The sequence below is a fragment of the Peromyscus leucopus genome, chromosome 4 (genome assembly GCF_004664715.2).
Source record: "Peromyscus leucopus breed LL Stock chromosome 4, UCI_PerLeu_2.1, whole genome shotgun sequence".
Classification (NCBI taxonomy): domain Eukaryota; kingdom Metazoa; phylum Chordata; class Mammalia; order Rodentia; family Cricetidae; genus Peromyscus; species Peromyscus leucopus.
Window position 1 is genome coordinate 12,184,697 of NC_051066.1, and position 18,601 is coordinate 12,203,297.

At 52.8% G+C, this 18,601-nt stretch overlaps 1 protein-coding gene across 7 annotated transcripts in view; it reads left to right on the forward strand.

Moving 5' to 3' along the window:
* Vav2 (vav guanine nucleotide exchange factor 2) overlaps nucleotides 1-18,601 on the forward strand; it is a 167,686-nt gene that overhangs the window by 96,193 nt on the left and 52,892 nt on the right. For all 7 annotated transcript variants that reach the window (XM_037204643.1, XM_037204645.1, XM_037204644.1 and 4 more), the window contains exon 4: nucleotides 13,210-13,278. In XM_037204643.1, coding sequence (XP_037060538.1) covers nucleotides 13,210-13,278 — 69 coding nt within the window. The remainder of the gene's footprint in view (nucleotides 1-13,209; nucleotides 13,279-18,601) is intronic.

Below are 18,601 nucleotides of genomic sequence, written 5' to 3' on the forward strand. Positions count from 1 at the left end.
TGGCAATTTTCATCACTCAGCTGCTCATCTTGCCAGCAAGATGGTTTTAATTGTCCCACCTGGCGACATCAAACATCCTGACCACCTGGTCCTGGTGAACCTGCTGTCAGGGTTGAGCTGGATTGTGTGGCCAGCTTAGTTGGAGGAGAGCCTTTCTCCTCTTTGCAGGACCTCAGTGGAGGCAGCATGGTAGATTGCTCGTGCATGGTTAGGGTGCTGACCCCCTTTCCCAGGGAGGGAGACAGAGGAGCCGTCACTGACTGCTGTCCAGCTCACACGGGGACCCCTTGTTGAGTCAGCAACTGCTCCATCATTGATCAGTAACAATGGGGCGACAGCTTAGGGGGAAATGACAGGTGGGAGCCACAGGTCTGTCTGGCCTGCTTCCTTTTCTTCCTGAGGTCTTCCCTGTCTCCTCCTGGCCCTTGCAGGGTCATGTGCAGAAGGTATGGTCAGCAGAGGGGTGAGGCTAGGGGTGGGGCGGAGAGTGAGCACACATACCTACATGCTCATGCACAAACACACATGTGTCTCATTGCTGTGAACTCTTAGGTAGGCCAGGATCTGCTCATCCTGGAATCTCTGACAGTGCATCTGCATGTAGAGCAGGACAGCAGGCTTCCAGAATGTTCTGGCAGTGAAGTAGATGGTGTTTCTTGTGGTAAAAGTAGCAGCCGGGGAAAGGTCCTTAGAGGTCCTGATTGGGAAATGCTTGATTTGGGGAAGGAGAGGGAAAGCCCAGGACATCAAGTCTGCATGCTTTGGTTTCTTTTGTTTTTATGATCCTGGAGTGTCTGTGTCAGCCAGCACTGATGACTGTGTGTGTGTGTGTGTGTGTGTGTGTGTGTGTCTGTCTGTCTGTCTGTCCGGCGCCGGCCCCCCCCCCCCCCGCCTCAGTATGGTGACGGGCACAAAGACTATGGTTTGAGCTGTGGCACCAGCAAGGGCGACGGGAACCCGGTGGCCCTTGATCTGCGTGTCACCAGACAGAGTCTGTCATACCTAGGGAGCTGTCACAGGCAGTCAAGACTCAGAATAAAGAGAAGGGGTAACCTAGGATGGTGTCAGCCGAGGCTGGCAGGCCTGCCCTCAATCATGAGAGATTACTTTCTGTCTGCCAAACCTGTCACACCTGGCCACGAGGTGAGGCCATGCATCCAGTTTCTCTACTGTGGGTAGGGATAGTTTTGTACCAACCCATCTGTCTGCTCTGGGCCAAGGATCCTTCTAGTGACCCATATTCAGGAAGAAATAAGGTTCTAGGGTAGAGGGAAGATCATGTCTATGGGGTCACAGGACATTGTCCTCTGCAGACTGCCCTGAAATCATCACCTATTTCACTGGGGAATAGGGTGGAGCGCCATTCAGTCCCTTAAAGGATCCATTCCTGTTATCCAGGACCCATGGCACCCTAACCTGGATCCCCGAGTGGTTGGTGGTTGGAGTTACACATCTGCTCTTGCCAGCAGAGACCTAGGTGACATCTTAAGTGGGATGGGGTGACCTCAGCATCCTGCACACTGAGATTTCATAAGAAGTAGGCTGCCCTCCTAATCTGTAACTGGCAGAGAAGCTGTGGATTGTATTGGTGTCTCCTTGCTGAACAGGGAGGGTGTCTTGTCTCTGTTCTGCATCTCACGGGTGGCTGGTCAAGGCTGGTATTTATAGGCCTGCCTGAGTTGCCCAGGCCTCTGATATTCACCCACCTCTGGATGGTCATTAGTGAAGGGGGGCTGGGCAGAACTGCCCTCAGGAAGCTAACCAGGGCAGCTGGCTTTTCCCTGGGGTTCTGTGCCCTTCTTCTTAGTCCACTTCCTAGACTGTCACCAACCATCTCAACTGAGCCCAGGGACAGAACAGTGATTGATTGGTGATGCCTGCCATGCTCTAAGAGGACAGGCCTTGGTTTATCTTGATCACATCAGATCTCCAAGGGAAAGGTCCCTTGGCCTAGGCGGCCTGCCAAGGCCAAGGCCACTGGGCTGACCCTTCATTTCCCAGCAGCAAGTTGGCAGGATGTTGGGGGATGGAGGAGAGCCTCCAGCTGCCATGACACTCCATTCCCCTTGGCTGCTCAAAGAGGGGAGGGGTCTTGCCTGAGGTCACATGGGGACTTGGTAGCACTTGGTAGGTCCTGTCCATATGGTCAGCTTCCCTGTGATTTGTGAAGGAAGCCAGCTGTGTGAGCACTTGTGGAGACTGGCAAATTCAAGGCCCGCGGATTCATTCTTGTTCCTTCTGACTCTGGCAGCCACTGACACAACCCAGACCAAGCTGTTCTGCTCATGCAGAGTGCCTACAGCTTTGAGTCTCGGCTCATGTGATTCAGGGGGTTCTAGTATGCCAGAGCGTGGAGAGGAAGGAGTAGGCCCCACAGGGCCGCGGGACATCTCAGAGGATTATAGTGGCTGTGGAGAGCTGGATGAGAACTCCATCATTTTCAAAAGCTGCTGTGTGCTTCCTGTGAGCTTCATGGGGCTCCCAAGAAACTTGGGGCAGTTTGGAGTTATGAGAGGCACCACTGGGGCTTGGAGAGTCTAGCTGAAGCCAAGAGGCTGGGCTCCATGGTCAAGGACCTTCTTGGTTTCTTCCTGTGGGTGGGACCTATCATCTCTGGTCCCAGAACTGTCACTTAGCAGAGTAATCATCCTGTCCACTCTGCATTCGCTCAGGCCTGGGCCAGGAGGCCTCGGGGAGGGGAGACTACTATTCTTCAGCCCTTGCAGAACATGGACAGTTCAAGCTTTGTTCTGGGTAGGGACCTGCCACAGTGATGTGTGGCTGCTGGGGCCTGAGCTTGGAGGCTGGAAAAGTACAGTTGGCAGAGCTCTGGGGCCCTCCCTAAGGCCTGTAAGGACCTGGTTCCCGGGAGACTCATCCTAAGTGTCAGGCTAGATGCCATTGGTGTTCTGCCCAGTTGGGCAGATGGCCCCTGAAAGAGGCTAGGCAGCATGGGGTTCTGTGCTGGCTATTTTTAACTGTGAACTCGGTACAGCCTAGAATGACCTGGGAAGAGAGCCTCTATGGAGGCATTATCAAGGGCAGATTGTGAAAATGTCTGCCGGGTTGTCCTGATTATTGTCTATATAGGAAGCCCTAGTCCACTGTGGGTGGCGCTCTCCCCTGGTCCCTAAACCGTGCCAGAGTGAAGAACGCTAGCTGAGCATAAGAGCGAGCGTGCAGCATGGCTGCCTGGGTTCTTCTCCACTCTTGGCTGTGAATATGGTGTGACTGGCTGCCCGAGTTCCCGCCCTGACTTCCCCTCAGGAATGGACTGTGACCTGGAATTGTGACTTCCCCTCAGGAATGGACTGTGACCTGGAATTGTATGGAATTGTAAGCCCGATCAACCCTTTCCTCCCCCAAGTTGCTCTGATCAGTGGTTTGTTTTGTTTTTTTATCACAGCAGCAGAACTAAAACTACAGCATTAGTAAAGACAGAACGGCTGCAGGGCTGGGTCTGCCTGAGGGGGAAGATGCCCTGTGTATTTTTCCCTTTCCCTCCTAAACCTCTGCCTGCTGGAGGCTTCTTTACCGGAAGAGAGTCAGAAAACTGGAGGCTGAATTCAGTGTACCAGATGCTGAGAGGCAGCATTCCTCAGTTATCAGCCGAAGCTCCGCCCCAGGCTTCCCCAGACAGGGCAGGGCAGAGCAGAGCCCGGGTCTGACTGTCCCCTGACGTCAGCGTGTCTTCCTCTGCCTGTGGGGCTCTAGACACAGGCCACGAGGACCCCCGTGGGACTTGGGGGTCAGTTGGAGTCTTGCCCTGTTGGCTGTGGCCCCAGGAGGCTCTGAGTCAGCTGCACCCCACTTCCCTCATCCCTGCCCCTGCTGGCTCTTGGCAGAGGTCGAGAGGTCACTGTCGAGGCTATGGCAGTGGCCTTATCGTCCCCACCTTCTGCATCCTGTTAAAAGTGGCAGAGACCCTCCCCTCCTTCAGCCTTACTTTCATTGAAGATCCTGGTGGTTGGTCTTGAACTCCTGCACCACCAGGCTCTGTCCCCACCTGGCTTGCCTCCACCTCGCAGAGCCCTTGTGTTCCTCTGCCCAGGCTGTCACTGGGGCTATTCTACTTTAAACAGGATCACGGTACCATTGCTCACCATTGCCTCCTTTGCTAATTGTGTGGAAGTGCATTGCCCCATTTATCAGATGAGGTCACTGAGGCTCGGAAGTTGGATCCCCAACTCCTGGAAGTCTGATTCCCACCCGGACCTCTGAACTCAAAAGGAAAATACTCTTTTCAGGCCCGCTTCCTGCTGCCTTCTGCTGTAGCCACTCAAGCTCCCTTGGGCCAAAGCTGCTCTTCACCCTGCTCTCTGTTCCCTTCATGGTGTGGCACTGGCCTGCTCCTCTGACACAGAGCTAGCTGGGGGTGTGGCTGGGGGGCAAGGCACACCACTCATCCCACTGTCTGGACTGGGTGGGATGTCGGCTGAGGAGACTGGTCCATGACCGTCTGTGGGCTTGTTTTGACAGTTGGGGCTGTTTAGTAAGAGGGCTGTTTTTAATAAGTAAGACACCAGGGTTTCAAGGCCTTCCTGCCAATTAGGATGTGGCTACCCAGGTGCCTGTTTGAATAATTAAGCAGTTGTCATCCCCCAGCCTTTGGTGTGCCTTTCAAGTCTGCTTGGCTGCCTTTTCCCTGGCAAATGGTGCCAGAGGGGCCTGTGGCTCAGTCATGCTCCCCAGGTGTGGTCTCCGGGCTTCTGACATCGGTGCTATCCTCTGTTCTTGTCCAGCTTAGGCTCTCAGCCCTCGTGTCTGGGGAGGGCAGAGCTGACCCTGAGGGTGGTTAGCCTCGGTTCCTTCTTCCTGTGGTCTGAGGAAGTTTCAGGATCCAATGTGGAGGCCTGGCTAAGGCCCATAAGTCATGTTGTCTGCAACATGTGGGACTAGGTGACTAGTCTGTACCCATTCCAGCACTGAAAGTGTCACCTTGTAGGACTCTGCACATGGGGATTGTTGCTCTCCTTGAGGGGTAGATGCTGGACTCCAGGCACACCTGAGCTTCTGAGGCCTCTGGCTGGGTCACTCACAGGATACAGACTCAAGGCCCAACCTTACCCTTTCTCACATATCGCACAGCCAGGCCTCCCGGGGGTGAGGGCACTACACAAAGATTTGGTGAGATGTCTACAGCCTCGAGGTCATTGTGCATGCTCTCACGGAATGTACTAGGGAAATGCTGCTGTCTCAGGCCATGTCACATTGCTCCTGAAATGTCTCCAGAGCCTGGAGAACAAATTCTGGGTCCCACGTTTGTGAGACAGACCGATGACAAGCTGCACCAAAGCCAGATGCCGATCTGAGGCTCCAGTCCCTTCTGGGGTCACATTCGTTTCAAGGCTACATTTTTCTTCAAGTCCATCATGGGAAGAAAGCAGCAGGGTACAGGAGCACCTGGAGGTCAAAGGCCTCTATATTGTGAGGGGACCTGGGTGTTCCTACAGGCTTCTTCAGGAGAAGGTTCCTAGTAACCAGAGCTGGTGCTCACAACGACTCCAGGGTCTGCAAGGCCTGAGACTTGAGACCCAGCAGAGCGGGCTTGTAGGGTGAGCAGGTCAAAAGTGGGGGAGGGATCTACACCGCCACATAAAGGATGCTCAGAGGGGGTGTAACTCGCATGAGAGCTTTTCCTGATTTATCTCAGTGTAAACAATTGTGCTAACTACCGTTTGTAGTGTGACTCAGATGGGCAGAGCCAGGAAACTCAGATATCTTACTCTCAGGGGCCTAGCTCTTGGCTCCTGCCTCTGGAGCCCCCACTGGGATGAACTAGGTGGAGACAGTGGGCTGTGGCCTCTCCCCAGTGCTCACTTGTATGGAGTCAAGGGCAGCAGCTTGGTTCTGGGCCAAGGTTGTTTATAGATGCAGGTTTGGGAAGCTGTATGTACACTTGCCTAGCTTACAGAGGTGAGAAAGGCTGCCCTCATCTGGGGTGGAAGAATCCTTGGGTAGGGAAGGTCCTATCGAGTGGAACCAGCCATACAGTTATATTCCCAGGCTGGTTCTGAGTACGTGAAAAGGAGCAGCCGGGCAGGAAGCTTTGGCCACAGCAGCTTTGTGTCTCCTGGGTCTGCAGTGTCCAAGCTCAGCGCCCCGTGTGAATTGTTCTCATAAAGCGCATTCCAGGTTCTGCTGCCTTCTCCTGGCTCCAGGAACGGTGGAGCTACCTGCCCCCCTCCCCCGAACATTGGCACCAGCACCACAGCCTGCTGTGGAAGGAAGGCAGCTGCCTCTGGGGTCCTGACTCTGGCTACTAACAACCTGCTGCAGATACAGGCTGTGAATGGAGGCACTTGAAGGAGGTCACTGTTCAGAGATGGGCACAGAAGTCCTAGGGTAGAAACCGCTAAGCCCCGACTGTTTCTGGGGCTATGACAAGTGGCCAGTGGCCAGCTTCAACAAGTGTCTTGTGCATACCTTGGAAGGGGAAGGGGGCAGGAGGGGAAGAAGGGGAGGAGGGACTTGTTGAAAGCAGGGATTGAATTTCATTTTAAGTTTGAGCTTGGGTGCCCCCTTAATTGTCTGTTTTCTAAAATCTCTTTCCTCTGGCCAGAGACACCTCTGTGCAGTCAGGGGAGGCCCCTGGGGCACAGTAGCTGGATCTTTGGATACAGGGGCAGCTCCATGAGGCCGGAGGGTCAGGCTGGGGCTGGGGCTGAGGAATGCTGCGTTGGGATTAGATGCTGCTCAGGAGGTTGGGCTGCTGTTGAGCCCCAGATGCTGGGGATTTCTTGCCTGCTGTGGTTTTCTTCCTGTGAGAGTATCCGCCGAATCCCCTTGCCAGTTCAGGGGAAACTTGGCTTCCCAGAAGTGGGCACGAGGAAGTGAGTGTTCGGGAATATTCTGATATGGAGAGAGGACTTCACCCACGCTGGGAGAGCTGGCTTGCTCTCTCTGTCTAGGTCAGAATGTGTTCTGTGTAGACTCAAGAGTGGCCTCTTTTACTTCTTATTCTTTCTTTTTAAACAACATTGAGAAAGAGACGTGCAGAAGTCAGGACAGTTGTTGGACAGTTTGCAGGAGTCAATTCTCTCCTGCTACCGTATGGGTCCTGGAGATCAAACTTAGGTCCCCAAGCTCAGTGGCAAGTGACCTTGTCTGCTGAGCCATCACACAGGTCTCCTCCCCCTCTTTTAACAAACAGGAACAGATCAACTCTACTGGCTGAAGCCCAGGTGCCTTGGAAAGCCAGGGCTGAGGAACTAGATTCCCACTGAGACTAGATGGGGGTTGGCGCCTGAAGACAGAGGTGGGGTGCAGAGTGATATCAGCTGGGATCTGCTTCCACCTTTACTTCCCAATCCTCTGTACAAATGTGACTCCCTGGGGCTCAGTCAGGCTGGTACATTTGCTCCCAAGAGCAGCCGCAGATTCTTGCTGTTTCTCAAGTACTCTTTGAAAATGCCCCCCTGATTCTAGCCTGAGGTTGCTGCTTGCCGTGGTTTCAGAGAGAGAACAGTGTGAGCGAGGACTTTGATAACTGTATCCATCTGTCCACGTACGTGTTCATTCTCCCACACGGCGAGCCGTCTCTGAGTCTAGTCACTTCCTCCGCCATCCGTATACCCACCCGTCCCTTCGCCCACCTGTCCACCCACCCTCCTCCCATTCATCGGTGCCATTGTGGCGCTAACCACTTCGCTCTCAGACTTGGACCTGGGTAGAAAATGAGTGGTCAAGTCTTCACACACAAGATAGGGTTTGCATTGAGTCAAGGGATGCTGGGATTTAGGTGTGTGGGGGGTGGGTGGAGCTGTGCAGAGGCTGAAGTAGAGCCAGCATGGGGCTGCTGGAGAGGGGACTGGAAGAGGGGGGAGCCAGCACAGCCTGCCACACAGGCTGGATTCTAAACCTTATGTAGCTCTGGTAGGCTGCCTGGCCTGCTTGTCCCACCCGGACAAGTGGCCTGTCTTTGTTTGGCTGTGACAGAAATTAATTGGATTTGTAACTTTGTTCTCTAGGGCTTTGTGGCCCCAGCTAGTGACGCTCCAGTAAAAGCAGTAAAGGTTTATGGGCAGCGCTGTCCTTCTCTCATCTTTAACGTGCTCGTTTTAGCTCATTGCGTAGGGCAGGTGGAGGAAATGGCAAGAGAGGGCGGAACCAATACCGAAAGAGACTCTTAAAAAATGCAGAAATGTAGGACAGCCATACATATATGCAAGATTGTTAAAGAATTCAGAGATTGAAACATAAGACATTGATGCCCAGCACCAACCCTGTGCCTCCTGCTCCACCCTCTCCTGCACCTCCTCCGAATTTGTGTGTGTGGATATCAGACAGCAGTCTCGGGAGCTGTTCCTGGTCTCCCATTGTTTGAGGCAGAGTCTCTGGTTCATCACGGCGTACGCTGGGCTAGCTGGGCTGTGGGCTTCCAATGAGTCTTGTTTCCTTCTCTATAATAGCTCTGGGATTGTAGAGGTGTACCCCACCCCCAACACGTGTATACATATGTGAGACACACATGCATATGGAGATTATTTCTCCGCCAGACTGGCAGTGTAGACTCTAAGGTTGTTCTGGACCCCTGTCTGCTCCCCAGGGTTAGCGCAGACTTTTACCCATCCGCACCCTGTGTGAAGAGTTTGCCCAGGGTCGTGTCCTCCAGGACTGTCCACTGTTGGTCCATTCAGCACCAAAAGCTGCCTCCCAGCCCTTTACCACCACATCATTTTATACATATCACACTTTTGTAAGACTGAATGGGGCTTTAAAACTTTTCATTTCTATTATATATGAGAGAAACTTTTATTTTATCATAAATAAGAGTTTATGGTGCTTGTCTGACTTCGGTTGCTGTGACCAGGTATTTGAGAGAAACAACGGTGGGGAGAAAGGGTTGGTTTTGCAAGTTTCAGTCCGTTGTGGTGGAGAGGGCATGGTGGGACAGAGGAGGGAGGAAGGGGGCGGGGAGAGAGAGATACACAGAGAGACAGACCTATATACATAGAGACACACACAGAGAATGTGCCTATGCCATAGACTCTTCCCTTTCTCCCATCTCTGATTCCTCCATCCAGCCTCCAGATTGTAGGACAGCACCACCCATATTCAGAGACACCCTGGGGCCTGTGTCCCTTTCTTCTAGATGATTCTGTAATAAATCTGGTCAAGTTAATACTCAGGATTAACCATGGCGACATTTTCTTTCATATGATAGAAGGAACATCATCCTTATTTGAAAAAGTATACCGACACATTATATGCTATTCCACAAGCAGGTACATTTATGGTGTATTTTGTATCAGTTAAAAATAAATATTTCACCGGGCACAGTGGTGCACACCTTTAATCCCAGCACTTGGGAGGCAGAGGCAGGCAGATAGATCTCTGTGAGTTCTGCCCACCACCGGCCCCACCCCCAACGTAAGTATTTAAAAGTAAAAAGTTAAACATGTACAAAGAGCAACCTGGCTGACACAGCAGTTAATCTGAGTGAAGGTGACTGCTCTAAGATTGGGGACGGTGAGGTTTTGAGCTGGGCCAGGAACTGTGATGAGGCTGCTGGAGAGGTGGCCTCATCACTGCTGAATCATCTTATACTGAAAATGTCAGCTGTCCCCCAGGCAAGGAGGGGATCCCAGCCAGTGTGGATATCCAAGGCCAGTCCCCAGCTGGGCCTCCTGTTTGTAGCTGGTTCTTGCTGGAACATGCACCTGGGGCCTCGAGGAGATGCCTGACTTAATTAAAGGGGCACCTTTGTCTCCTGGAGATGAGTGGATTTGGCCTGTGGCTTTGGAAGTTACTGGCTGCTTTCTCTGCCTTTGATCTGCCTCCCCCATGGCCTTTCAGATCCTCCAGGGGAATGACCTGGGCTTCGCTCCTGCAGGGCAGTCTGGGCCCTCCTCCTTCCAGGGTCTCCTCTTGCTTGTCTGCTGAGGTCAGGGCAGCAGGTGGAGAGTGGCATCTCTGTCTGGGATACTTCTAGGTTCCTGGGCTGGCCTAGTGTTAAATTGGTGTAAAGTGTATTAATGAGAGAAACAGTGTTATCCTTTTTTTCCCTTCGAGCAAAACAATTTTAGTTTGGGACACAGGTGCAGGCATCTCACAAAAAATGTGAGATTAGATAAGGGGCCTATGGTCAAAGCTTGCATAATCATCCTAGGCTTTAAGAGATAAACAGGGGGAGTGGGTGGGTCGAGGAGGAGTGTCTGGAGAGTAAAGCCAGCCTTGCTTCCCCACGAGTCCTCAGGTGGCTGGAGTGGCCTCAGAGCGGCCCTCTCCTCACGCCAGCCTCTTTCCTCATCGCATTCCCTTTCCAAGTGCACATTCTCTTGTGAAATAAAGGCTGTTGTTCCCATTGTGTGGCTTGCCTGGGGAAATGACCAGTGCCTGCTCACCCAGATAGGTGCCCATGGCGGATGAAAGAAACCGTTCCTCCCAGAGATTCCTGGGGTTACCTACCGGAGTATCGGTGATTCAAGGGCAGTTGTGACACTGAAAAGTCCACTCAGGATAAGTGACAACTCACGTACAAAAGCTGCATCCTGGCGAGCTTCTTGTTCAATTTGCAGACTGCTCAGCCAGTCTGGGAATAGCCTCTCTCCAGCAATTGTTGCTACTTACTCATTAAGATGTATTAGTATTAGCATTAGTGTTAATATTGGTATTAGTGTATGTGTATATGTCAGTGGACAGCTTGCAGGAGCTGGCTTTCTTTTCCCCACTTGGGCCCTGGGGATCGAATGAAGGTCGTCAGGCTTGGGGGCAAATGCCTTTGTCTGCAGATCCATCTCTCCAGCCTGTTACTACCTATGCAGCACTGGGAGAGGGGCCTTGTAAATCTTTTACCTTTCAGAAACTTCCTGTCAGTGACTTTTGTTTGGTTTTGTTCACTTCCTGGGCCGTGTGTGTTGTCTTGATTTCCTCAGTCTTAGGAGCCCACTTCCCCTCTAGGAAGGACTGTTTCCATTCAGAGCAAAGAGCTACACATAGACTCTTATTTCATCCAGCTGGAGGGAGGTAAAGAGCATTTCCTGCCTTAGCTAATTTAGCTAATTCTATTTCTTTTAGCTCAAAGTAATCAATATGTCAAAGGAGACATTTTTTGGTAGAGTGTGTTCTGAACTCTTCTGGGTCCTCTCCAAATCCTGGTACTGAGTGCATACAGTTCTTTCCTCAGGCTGGGAACACTCGCCCCTGGAGGCCATCTCTGTGCTTGGCATGTGTGTTTCAGCTAGATACAGGTACCCAGTCCTGCGCCACAGGCCCTGCAGGGGACGTGGGAGTGGCGCTTGCATGGCCCAAAGTCTCCGAAGCTTTGTGGGCATTCTCCATGTGTCCATATCTCTTCACCCTTTCCTATCAATAGAGACACTCTCTAGAGGCTCACCCTACTTTTTTTTTTTTTTTTAACATTTTTATTTAACTTATTTTATGTACAGTGGTGTGAAGGTGTCAGATCCCCTGGAACTGGAGTTTTAGACAGTTGTGAGCTGCCACATGGGTGCTGGGAATTGAACCCAGGTCCTCTGGAAGAGCAGCCAGTGCTCTTAACCAGTGAGCCATCTCTCCAGTCCCTCGCCCTATTCCTTTGCCTTCTGAGATGGGTCTTGGGGACACAGAGTTAGCAGAAATGCCAGGCATCTCCCAATCATAGCCTAGTGACATTTTCATGGAAAAAAAAGTAATACAACATCTCAAGTTGAGGTAAGTAAAGGACTCCCAGCCAGCTGTCTCATGAGATGTGAAAAGCTTTCATGAGCCTAACTGCAGGAAATGAGGGTGAGGAGTATGACACAAGATGGTGCCCTTCCCTTGAATTACCTACCCCACACTCTGAGCTGCACCCTGTTCCCATCTTTGGTCTGCCAATATTGTTTCCCCATTTCTCTGTCCCCAGCAGTCGTTCACTGGTAGCCAGTGCCCCATGATCATGGGGCGGGGATCAGGGTGAGGGATGGCTCCTCCTTTTCTATTGCTTGAAGCTGCAGAGGCCGCAGACCCAGAAGTAAGCAGACATGGTCTGCATCAGGTGGAGGACTGTGCTAGGGCTGTTGGTGTAGGTGTGTTCCAGGTTGGAGCCTCTCCCTCTGAGGCTTTCCACCAGTTGAGCATGTACTGGTCTGGAAGAGCAGGTGCTGACTGGTGCCTCGGTTGGGATAGGCTCTGTTTCTGAGAGGTGGGAGCCCCTGGAGGCAGAGGGCCAGAAGAGATGAGGCTAGCCCATGTCTTGACCACAAGCTCTAGCTGCTTGGTGGGGTATAAACTGTGGGGTCTGGGGCTGAAGCAGGAGGCCTTCAAGGAGACATGAGGATGACCAGTTTGATGACAGTGAACTATAAAGCCCTGGTTAGCTGGGAGGAGGAGGAGGAGGAGGAGGAGGAGGAGGAGGAGGAGGAGGAGGAGGAGGCGGCAGCGGCGGCAGCGGCTGGGAGCCTTCTCAGGATCTGATTACATGGAGCTTCTTGTCACTCTTCCTGAGTGTAGTTTTTCTTGGTGGGGGACACTGAAGAGGACATGGTGTCATGCGGGTGGCTGTAAGATGAAGGCCTCTCCCCCCCCCCCCCAGCAGGGGCTGGAGCCTTACCCTGACAAGGTCAGCTTAGGGGACTGTCATTAGGGAGGCTGCTGTTAACGGGGTTGTGATATGGTGGTGACACATGCCTTGGGGGTCACAGCTGTCTAGTGCTGCCCTTCAGGGCCATATCTCCACACAGCTCCTGCCCCCAAGGTGCTGTCCTAGGACAGGACACCCTTGTGGATGGGTAGCCGTGAGGGGTTGGAGCTCTTTAGGACCTTTCCTGTCTTCACTGAGTCCCGGTGGGTAACAGTTGTTGTCCTCACAGGCTCTGCAGAGCAGTAGGTACTGGGCAGCCTTCTAAACTGCCCTCCTGGGGGACGGGGACTGGCCACTTGCCTACCCTGTATTGTAGCTCAAGGTATCCTGGGAGGCCCACCTACTTTATGACTGCTGTGTAGATAATGGCGGCGTGGTGACAGAGGACGAAAGCCCTTGGACCAGATCCTTCATATTCCTATGGGACATTGAGGCTTGGAGATATCTAAATAAGGGCTGACTCACCCATGGCCCAGGAGCCCACCAACCTAGAGGGCCGGTCTGGAATGCAGAATGATGGAAGGGGCTAATAAGCCCAGCTGCTTCTGCACAGCCAGGTGGGGCCTGGGGTCGATTCCGGGCAGGTCCCCACGGTGGCAGGGATATAGAGGTCCGCTGTCCTCATTTTTGGCTTCTCTCTACAGGCCTTTTCCCTCGGAGGAGACAGCTGAGAATGATGATGATGTCTACCGAAGCCTGGAAGAGCTGGCCGAGTAAGTAGTGGAAGGGTGACGGGGAGGGCACGGGGAAGGAGCCCCCAGGCTCAGCAGTTGCAAGAGCCGCTCTCCGGGCAAAGGCAGCCTTGACTGCCCTCTCTGCGGTGTCCCCGCCAGAGGCTGGGCTTTCTGCGTGGCTGAGTGAGAGGCATCCTCTTGCTGTGCGCCCGATGCCGCCTTCTAGGAGCCTGCCCAGCTGCCTGGTAATTGCCTTGGTGTCTGTTGGTCATGGTTGGTGGCCTTTCTCTTGGAATGTTTCCCTCTGTGGAGCTGCTGGGAGTGGCACTGGGCAGGTGAGGTGTCCTTGTGTTCTTCCCCTTTCCTGGCCTTTGGGCGCCACACTGGGTAGGCTCGAAGCAGAGGGGCTTGTGGCTCAGATTGCCTCATAGCCCCCTGGCTACGGTGTGGCTTTCAGGGGAACGCTGGCTCCCTATTTCTTAATGGTCCCATGCTGCTTAATTCCTCTGTGGATTTTTTTTTTCCCCTCTACGACATGCAGGCCGAGCTGGGTCATTTCCCCACAAGGATGAAGAGCCTTTGGCCTAGCTCTACAGCCTGCTGTGGTCATATGAGTGGGATCATGTGGCCAGTGTGGGATTACCCAGCTCTCTGTCAAGGATGGGAAGTAGCCCACCCTGAGCCTGACTGGGATAGAGAGAGGGGTCAGACACCTTATCTGACAGGGAGGGGCCAGGCTGGGAGGAGCTGGGTCGGTCTGTCTGTCCAGGACCTAGTTTGTTATCGGCAGCCCCTGGCCTGTGTTTCTCTGTGTGTCTGCTTTTCTCCCAAGCTTGGGGCTCCTTTGGGCCTCCTGGAAAACCGCTGTCCTCATTTTTACCACTTATATTGCCTTGTTCTGAGAAATGTGTTCCTTCTGTGGAGGCCTTGGCTATCTCTCTCCCCATGTCTCAGTGCGCAAGCTCAGAAAGGATTTAAATATGCAGGGTGGGGGGGTGGGGGAGGAGGGGGAAGCATGTTCTGAGCACCTGCTGTTTAAGGCCCCATACTGGGGTTTTCTGCATTCACCCTCCCCCATCTGGGGTGTCTCCAGAGATGGAGCACAGTGTGTTTGTGGGGTCTCTATTAGATGTGCCTAACCTGTGACATTGTGATATGACGTTGTCATGTGCACAGTTAATGCTCAAGAGACCCCCTCCCAATTGCAGTGTCTGAAACGAGTTTGTGATTTATGCTGGGCTGCATTCATAGCTATTCTGAGCTCCATGGAGCCCACAGATGGCAGTCAGACATACCTGGAACTCATCCATAGCTTAGCTTGTCTGTCATAGGCTGGCAGTCCTGTCATGCAGTTCTGTGAGAGCTGGAGATTCCTCACCTGGAGGCAGAGGGAATTCTGAAATGGGTTGCCTGGAGGCCTGGGATGATCCCATGGGTGGGAAGCCCAGAGTTCCTTCAGACATCTGCCGAACCCTCCTGGGTTATAGGGAGCCCACTAAGAGGGGAAAGGGTTCCGTGAAAGTCATCCAAGGCCTGAGGCCTTTGCTTGCTGGGCCCTACTGTGACTCTGACCCCTCTCCAGAGTTGGGGAGGGACTTAGAACACTGAGGTGCAGGCAGGGCACCACGGGGGTACAGAGGGATTCAGGCTGGTGGCACAGCACAAGGGAGATCCCCAAGGGCATGGCGCCTCTGCCCTGGTGTTGCAGTCTGGGATATGTGCCGAGCTCAGGGTTATCCTAGGTGCCTTTGCTCTGGGAAGCCTTGTGTGCCCCCGCCCACAGCGCCTGCACCTCTCTCTTAGAGACTCAGTGATTGGGTGGTTAAATGTCTCCAGTAGACTGGAAGGGTCCTGAGGCCAGGCCCTGTGTCTGAAGACCCCAGCCCTTAGTACCTGCCTGGTGTACCTGGTGTGACATCAGTGGCCCTGTATGGACTGCAGTGTGGGCGGTGCTCGCCGGCTTTTCTCGCTGGGACCACGCACAGCACCCTGTCCCTCTGATGCTTTGTGAGCTCTACCCTCTGTCGCCTCCCCTTCACAGACTGGGAAATGAGCTCAGAGGGAGGATGCAACAGGTTTTGTGTCACTCAGCTAGTAAGTGGCATTCCAGACTTTGACGTCAAGTCTGCCATAACCTCTCCTCCAAGTTGGGTGATCCTCTAGGCCGGGGAACTCTGGACCAGTGCCAAGAGCAGCTTTCCTGTCTTCAGCTGTCATCCTGTACCTTCTGGAAATGTCCCTCAGGTGGGCACAGCCTGGGGTTTGGAAGGACAAGGACCCTGTAGGTCTTGTTTATTTAGGGCCGGCTATGAAATACCCTGATATTTAGGTCTAGCGTGTTTTCCAAACAGCTGTCCTGAGGTAGCCTGTGTACCATGGTGCGTGGGATGCATTTCAATTTCAAGGACTCACATGTGGTGAGTCTGGCCTGGAACCTGGGTACCCACCTCCCTCTCCCTCTGCCCCTTCTGCTTTGCCACTGGACTCTTTATCCAAAACAAGCTGGAACTGCTCTCATAGGAATGCAAGTTGGAGAACATGTAGCCTTGCTCAGCTGAAAGCTGCTCCTGGGTGACATTTACCCTGAGCCCCCTTAATCCCTAACCTTGCAGTTACTGCAAACCTGAACCGTAAATTACAGGGAAGGAGGGTGAGTCTAAATCTTTAAGTTGCAGTTTGTCCCCGTGGCTCGAGTTGAATACATTTTCTATGCTCCCCAGCCCCCTCTCCCCACCCACCTTTTCCTTGGAAGGCAGATTTCCTGGTACCTGGTCTCTGGAACTGGTAGTGTTTGCCCACTACACAAGCAGACTGCCTCAGGAGTGTCATCTTGTGGGAGCAGCTGTGTGTTGTGGGGAGCATTTCAGAGTACAAGGGACTGAATCCTCAATAGTGATCATATTGCATGTCTCCAGGACCCTTCAGCCACCCTGACCCAGACGCTGTAGCTTGTGGTGGTGGCGGTGGGGGGGCGGGTGTTAAGCACTGGCTCCCTGATGTGGCTGTCTCCTTGGAGCTCCAGGTACAGTCTGTTAAGGGACCATTGTATGCAGCGAATCAGCCATGCATTTGTTTGGTTGCTGCCTGGTTGCTGAGCCTTGTCTGTCTGTCTAGCCAGGGCCAGGCCTGCCTCCTGAGACCCCATGCTTCAGACAGGAGGTAGAAGCACAAAGGCAATTTTTGGAGAGGGCAGATAAGTCACAAGGGACAGGCAGGCTGCCTCTGTGTCTCTGGCTGAGAGGTCCTGGAACTCCACGTAGCACCTGCTAGAGCCTTTACAGTCCCACAGCACAGAGACTAGCCTTGACAAGAGCTACCTTGTAACTCACCTGAGGGCGGCCCTGATTGTCTGCTTGGACCGTTCACTGCTGGAGCAGTGGGCCTAGCACTGTCATTTCCTGCCCAGGTGGTCTTGGCAGGTTGCTTGCTTCCATGTACCTCAGTTTCCTCTTTGTGACACATGATGTCGGTACCTGCTCGTTGGGACTGTTGGGAGGACAGCAGCACTGGAGGGTGTGAGTGAACCCCAGGGTGCTCACTGGCACCACCATGAGCGCCTAGGGGCTCTCACCTAATCTGCCGCACTGGCTGAGAACATCTCTCTCCCTGGCTTCTAAGTGGCCGTGGCAGCGCCGTGTGGAGGAAAACAAACATGAGTTATATGCCTGACTGCTGATTTTCTAGTAGCCACATCAAAAGCGGAAGAAGAAGCAGGTGAAGTTAATCCGAAGAATGTATTTTTATTTGAACTGATTGACCCAGAATGTTTCCAGAGCGATGTTTTCCGCAGAACAGCTGCCAACAAGAAATTGCGTTTTCAGTCAGTCCCCTGGCTGGGCATATAGTTTGTGATTGGTCCAGATCCATTTGTTACATGACAACCGTGCATGGCCCTGGGCCACTGAGCTGGGCAGTAGGAGCTGTGGTTTCAAATGTCCTTCTGGGAGCTTGAGCAGAACCCCATACGCGAGGAACACTAGAAAAGGCTCTTAGCTCCCTCTTCAGATTGTTAAGTAATGTGTGATCAAGCAGTCGGAGCAGCTGGCTGAGACAACGAACACAAAACACTGCCACTTAAAAATGTCATTATTAAGCAAAATAAGCCCAAAAGGAAAGGCCAGCTTTTCAATTGCTCTAAAAATTGCCACCTGCATTTGCATGATGGCGTGCCTCTGGAAGTGTCTGATTCCACATCTGCAGGACTGGTGGCCACTTGTACAGAAGGGTCTTGGTTCTTGTTCACAGGAACAGTGTGTACATGTGAGGTGCAGCAGTTAGGGCCCTGGGGTTGCAAAGGTCTGGCTTTGTCCCGTGGTCTTTCTCTTGCCTTTCAGGGCTCTCTGTGCCCAGGTGATATGGCTGGAGCATTCTGTGGGAAATTGCCCAGGAAAGCAAGAGTGTGCATCACCCATATTAGGCTGTCTAGCTCTCCTGGCAGTGCTCTGTGTTACTGCCTCAAGTTTCTTGGTCCCTCCAAGGGCCTCAGTTTCTCTGTCTGCACTCTGAAACCTGCACAGATGTCCCTTTGAGATCACAGACTCCACAGTCTGCCATGGCAGAGCCTGCTCTGTGCTGGCTCTGACTTCATTGTCCTCTGAGGTGAATTAGTTTTCAGCCTTAAACAAATGGCCACGCCAGGGACTGTAACTTCTCGGTAAGGGTATAGCTGTATATTTTATTGCATTATAAAACAGCTTTGCAGTAATTCTTGAGATATATAACTGGAGGAGGTTTGGAGGCATGCATTCCACGCTCTGGGAGAGTTGAGGTACAGAGGTGGTGACAGAGGTGGCAGTGACCTGGGAGGGTGACGATTTTTCTCCCATCTGACCCCTCTGCAATGCTCTCCAACAGCATTGGGATTACAGAAACGCTTGCTACCGTGTCCAGCCTTTGCATGGGTTCTGGAGAGTTGAACTCGTCAGATCCTTACACCATTGCAGCAAGTACTTTCTCACAACCTCTGTTCCCGTCTCTCTCTTTTGGTGGCTGTCTTAGTTAGGGTTTCTATTGCTGTGAAGAGACATCATAACCACGGCGACTCTTTTAAAGGAAAACATTTAATGGGGTGGCTTACAGTTTCAGAGATTTAGTCCATTATATCATCATGGCTGAGACATGGCGGCATGTAGGCAGACACGGTACTGGGAGAAGGAGCCGAGAGTTCTACATCTTGATCTTCAGGCAAGAGAAAGTGAACTGTGACACTGGGTGTAATTTGAATATAGGAGACCTCAAAGCCCACCCCTACAGTGACACCCTTCCTCCAACAAAGCCACACCTCCTAATAGTGCCACCTCCTATGAGCTTTTGGGGGCCAGTTACACTCAGACCACCACAGTGACCCAGGGAGTTTCATTAG